General features: G+C 37.1%; 1 protein-coding gene across 1 annotated transcript; it reads right to left on the bottom strand.

Moving 5' to 3' along the window:
• Positions 1-206: 206 nt before the first annotated feature.
• LOC133670186 (uncharacterized) lies at positions 207-1,387 on the bottom strand. The gene is made up of 2 exons (XM_062090690.1): positions 949-1,387; positions 207-685 (listed from the first exon to the last, which is right to left on the bottom strand). Exons 1-2 carry the CDS (start codon positions 1,190-1,192, stop codon positions 456-458), a joined length of 474 nt encoding a protein of 157 aa, XP_061946674.1. The 5' UTR covers positions 1,193-1,387; the 3' UTR covers positions 207-455.
• Between the last annotated feature and the right edge of the window lie 4,613 nt (positions 1,388-6,000).

Raw genomic sequence — 6,000 nt, 5'->3', positions numbered from 1 at the left:
GCTAAAATTTTTTTAATCAAAAGATGGAAATAAAAAAAATATCTCCTTCACTATTGATATTTACATGAAGAATATTTATATTTACATAAAGAAAGTTCTTTTAGTAGAGTTACTAGAGTAGATAGTGAATACATTAATTCTAAAAATTAAAATGACACATTAAAATAAGCATAAACAGTAAAAAAATTGTTTCGGGGTCAAAAAAATTTAATCACAAAAAATTTCATTATTGAAAGGAGGGAGAAATCACTTGGGAAGCAGGTGCTCAGCCCATAGAAACACACAAATAAGCACCCTAGACATCTAAGCATTCAAGCTAGAGCTAAATAAAAGAGCAGGAAAACTGAAACCCTATTATTCATCGGGCTACAACATGCTCGACCTCTCCTACTTGTACTGGAAGGAGAAATTACTGATATAGTGATATGGGTGTAAATTTCAAGCTGTATTACAAACTAGTCAGATTCAGAATCCAAGTACATTCTATAAGCATTTCTGTCTGAAGAGTAATAACCTTCTACCAAACTATCAACTTGAAAACCAAGTTTCTTGTATAGAGTCATAGCTGCAGTCCTCAGGGGATCAACGTGTAGTGATATACGTTGAACCTTTCTCTTTTTGCATTTCTCAATTGCTGCTTTAAGCAATGCCTCTCCATGGCCTTGCCTTCTATAGTTCTCCTTCACTGTTTTATACTTGCCATTTACAAAGAAAAACACCCATGTAAGAAATCAAGTCCTGGCCAATCAGATAACAAGAAAAAGAAATTATACTAAATGGATTTTAGTGGGTTTTGCCTATTCAATCACTCTATTCAGAGAAAAGGAAACCATGCCTCTTTGAGTACTTTCATCAAACAAGTTATGGGTTTGTTAAACAGCGAAAAGAGAAATATACAACCCGAAAACAATGAGGAGAGAGGAAGAAATAAGTAATGGGTATTGAAACCTGCAAGTTTTGTGATAGAAGCACACAAAGAAGAGGGCCAGGAATACATGGCATAGCCAGCAACTTCTCCATTTATTTCAGTATATAGAAGCCCTGAATTCTTCTTTCTAAGCTCTTCATCAAATGATCTAGCAAGTGATTCATGTTTCGGGAAGATCTTTCTTTCTATCTTCACAATCTCTCCCACTACGTTGGCCCAGTTGATTGAGTTTCTTTGGAGCTCCACTATGACCTCACTCCCCATGCTTCAGGTGATATTTTGCTCTTGGGTTCCGCGGGGACAAATTGTTGTCTCGGTTTTAACTTGAAATACTCGTTTAATTTAAGACCTAGCACAAATTAGATCTCTAATCAATAGGCCACTGGATTAACATGCTCGATCAGGCCAAATTTAATAACAATGCTTTAAATAAAAATGTGGATATTATAGCAGGTAGTATGTATCGGATAGGTGGCCTGCTCCATTACATGTATGGTCAAATTTTTTCTAACCTAAAAAAGAATAAAGTTCAAGCAATGATAATATTTTTTAAAAATTTAAGATTAGAATCATTAATTTGAATAGATTAAATAAACTCAGTTAATTTAATGATATCATTATAAAAAACGCTAATAACAATAAGAAAATCAAAAATACAAAAAACAATAATTAATAAAAAAATTAACACTTGTCAACATTATGAAAAATATTATCTAAATTTTCTTAAAAAGTTTTAATAATCTTATTTGATAACAAAAACAAAAATTAACTGAGAATAAAATAACCTTATAAAAAAAATAAAGAAAAAATAAAGTTCAATTACTAGCCAATCAAATGCTGAAGGACAAATTGAAAAAAATCAATTTTTTTTAAAAAAATAAAAATTATGACTCTAGTGAGTATGACAAACTCATGCTTCGTTTGTGAGGTCAAAATAACTCCATACAAAAAACAATTTGAATAAAACAAGCTGACTCTCAAACAAACTATATAATAAAAGATGAAATTGAACATAATCAATAAAAAATGTCAAGAAAAACCCAAGTAAACCTGAGTTAACTCGACTAACTTGTTACTCAAGATATGAGATTTTGATAACCCATAGAAAAAAAAGTGGTAAAAGTCACGAAGCTGAAGACCCGATAACCTAATGTCGAATAATAAAATTAAAAAAGAAATCAGTTTTTAAAAAAAAACCTAAAAAAATCAAAGTCAAATTGAGCTAATTTTCGAAACCAATGACCTGGGTCACGAGATCGGGTTACCCCAATAATACAAACCAAAAACAAATCCTGAAAAAAAATTTCCAATCATTCAAAATTAAAAAAAAAAACAAAAAAAAATAAAAATCAAAAGAATGAGAACCAAATCTGGTATAAAAATTAAATGAAATAAAACAATGAGAAAAATAAATAAATAAATAAATCAAGAAGATGAGGACCTAATCTAGTATAAAAATTAAATGAAATAAACGGTGAGGGATGATATTAAAAAAAAACAATAAAAAAATAGCATTCAAAATAATAAGAACCAGATATGATAGATGAAATAATTAGACCAAACATAATTTACCGACGGATATTAGCAACGAGTTTATTTCATCAGCAATAATATCTGTAACAATGACATGTCCTTTTTTATTTTATTATATTTTTTTATTACTTTTTTTCCTATTATAATTTTGTCGGTGTATAATGATAGATAAGTTCTATCAGTGTATGCCGAGGAATATAGCAAGAACATATTTATTTGATAAATTAATTTGCAATTTACCAACATAATTGTTGTTATATATATATATCTGTCAATATTATCTTGAATCCTATCATCCCCCCGCAAGGTGATGGGGAGGATGCCACATCAACTTGTCACGAAAGTAGCAGAATTGGGACGAAGGTAATCCTTTGGTAAAGATGTCAGCAAGTTGATTGCTGGAGCGAACGAAGGAGACCTGAAGGAAGCCTTTGGAGACAAGTTCACGTACAAAGTGATAAGACAATTCAACATGCTTGGTGCGAGCATGGAAGACAGGATTGTGAGCCAGCTGAGTAGCACCCATGTTATCCGAGAAAAGATTGCAAGGCAGAGGTGCAGGAAAGCCAATGTCACGAAGAAGATAAGAAATCCATAAGAGATCGGCAGAAGCATGAGAGAGTGCCTTGTATTCGGACTCAGTACTAGAAAGCGCAGCTGTAATCTGTTTCTTTGCACTCCAAGAGATGAGATTGTGGCCAATAAAGACACAGTGTCCCATTGTGGAGCGACGAGTATCAGGGCATCCTGCCCAATCAGCATCAACAAAACAGGATAAAGTGGAAGGAGAGTTGGCAGAGAAGTTGATGCCAAGACCAGGTGTTCCTTTGAGGTAACGCAAAATACGTTTGACAGCTTGTAGATGAGCATCACGTGGAGAGTGCATGAATTGGCAGACTTGTTGCACAGAATAGGAGATATCTGGTCTTGTGAATGTCAGATATTGAAGAGCCCCAACAAGCCGACGATATTCATGCGGGTTAGGTAACAAAAGACCATTAGACATGGAGAGTTTGCGACCAGAGGTGACAGGAGTGGGCTGAGGTTTGCAGTCAATCATATTGGCAGAACTAAGTATAGAAAGTAGATACTTAGTTTGTGTGAGCCGAAGGTGACCAGAAGACCGATGAACTTCAAGGCCAAGGAAGTAATGTAGATCACCGAGATCCTTCATATGGAAGCGCCGAGAGAGTTGATTGACAATGTGATTAATGAGGGAATCTGTGGAACCTGTAATAATAATATCGTCAACGTAAACAAGTAGTAACACTGAACCAACAGATGAATGTAGTGTGAAGGAGTTGTCGGCCTGGCTGGATTGAAAGCCAAGGGAGAGTAGTGCTTGACTGAAACTTTGAAACCATACTCTTGGAGCTTGACGCAGGCCATAGATGGAACGATGTAGTTTGCAAACATAGTCAGGACATGAAGAGTCAATGAACCCAGGCGGTTGTGACATGTAAACCTCTTCGGCTAGAGCACCATGAAGGAAGGCGTTTTTGACATCAAGTTGACGAATACTCCATTGCCGAGAGAGACCAATAGAGAGAAGGATGCGAACTGTTGTTGCTTTTGCCACTGGACTGAAGGTGTTTGTGAAATCAACGCCTTGTTCTTGGTTGAACCCCTTTGCAACAAGGCATGCCTTGTGTCGTTCAATGGAACCATCAGCACGTTCTTTGAGTTTATAAACCCAGCGACATCCCACAACATTCATTGAAGGTGAACGGGGTACTAAGGACCATGTCTGGTTATCAATGAGTGCACGGTATTCATCCTTCATGGCAGCAATCCAGTTGGAATCAAGGATGGCAGCCTTGAAAGAAGCAGGCTCACGGGAAATTGAAGTAGCAAGCAGTGCTATATATTTGTTAGGTAGTGGATAATTACTTACACAAAGAGCACGAGGTTTGCAAATTCCATCTTTGGCACGAGTGATCATGGGGTGATTATTTGAAGTAATTGCAGCTGGTGGAGGAGTGGGAACACAGGCAGTAGATGGAAGTGCAGGCTAATCGGGTGGAGCACAAGCAGTTGATGAGAGAATGGGTGAAAAATCAGCAGTCGAAGTAGTTGGAGTTGCAGAAGATGAGGGTGCCATTTGGCATGTGGATGTAGTAGGAGAGTCATTCATTGATGATGAATGACTGAGCAGAGGTTCAAAAACTATAGCCAAAGGAGTCTTGGTTGCAGCAGGAGATGGAGTGGCAGCTGGTTGTGAAGCAACAGACAGCATGACAGACTTCAATTCATAAGGAAATTCAGCTTCATTAAAAACAACATGCCGAGAGATGAAGACACGGCCACTGGTAGAGTCTAAACATCGATAGCCTCTATGGATAGTGCTATATCCAATAAAAACACAGCGACGGGACTTAGGACTTAATTTGTCTTGACCGTAATCACCAAGAAAAGGGTAGCATGAGGAACCAAAAGTCCTGAGCAATGTATAGTCTGGGCGAGTACCAAATAAAGCCTCATAAGGGGATATTCCTAAAAGAACTGGAGTTGGCAGCCTGTTAATGAGGAATATAGCAGTAGAAAAGGCTTCAAGCCAGAGGCTTTTTGGCAGAAATGCCTGATGCAAGAGAGACAAGCCAATTTCCCGAATGTGCCGATGTTTTCTTTCGGCTATACCGTTCTGTTGCGAAGTATGAGGACAAGACACCCTTAGAGAAATACCATTAGCATCCAGGAAGGAACGAAACTGTCCTTCAATCAATTCCTTAGCACCATCACATTGGAATAATTTTAAACGCTGATTAAATTGATTCTCACCCATATTTTTGAAATTGGTGAAACAAGCAAGACTATCCGAGCGTTGTTTCAAGGGATAAAGCCAACAAAATCTGCTATAGTCATCAACAAAAATAATGTAATACCGATAACCAGATGCAGTAATAACAGGAGAGGGTCCCCAAATATCACAATGTACCAATTCCAAAACATGACTAGAAATTCTTCCAGATAAATGAAAGGGTAAATGTTTGCTTTTACCAGCTTGACAAGCATCACAAAACATCATAGAAGAAAGTTTATCCGAAGTACAAATTAAATTATCGGTAACCAACTGTTGCAATATCTTCGAACCCGGATGTCCAAGCCGACGGTGCCATGTTGAACACGGAGCAATTTTAGCAGTGCGAGCAATTGCGCTATGGCATGATAATTTGCGAAAGGCTGCAGACAGTGCATGAGCTGGTATTGGATAAAGATTGTCTTTAACTGGCCCCTTCAAGAGTATCACCCCGGTTGCCAAATCCTTTATAACAAAGCCCCATGGAAAGCAAGCAAAAACACAGTAATTATCTTTGGTGAGTTTGGCAATAGATATAAGATTTTCCTTTAATTGCGGCACCACAAGAATATCCTTTAGAGACAATGATTTTGAACCCAGATTAATTGATGAGTTACCGATATGTGAAATAGAAAGAGAAGCACCATTACCAACATACACACCTGAAGTGCCATTAAAGGGGAGAGGCTGCTGCACCAAATCAGTGTTAGATGCCATATGATTTGTGGCACCGGTATCTCCA

The sequence above is a fragment of the Populus nigra genome, chromosome 12 (genome assembly GCF_951802175.1).
Source record: "Populus nigra chromosome 12, ddPopNigr1.1, whole genome shotgun sequence".
Taxonomy (NCBI): Eukaryota; Viridiplantae; Streptophyta; class Magnoliopsida; order Malpighiales; family Salicaceae; genus Populus; species Populus nigra.
Note: the sequence above shows the minus strand (reverse complement) of the source record. Positions and strands in the feature narration are given on the sequence as shown.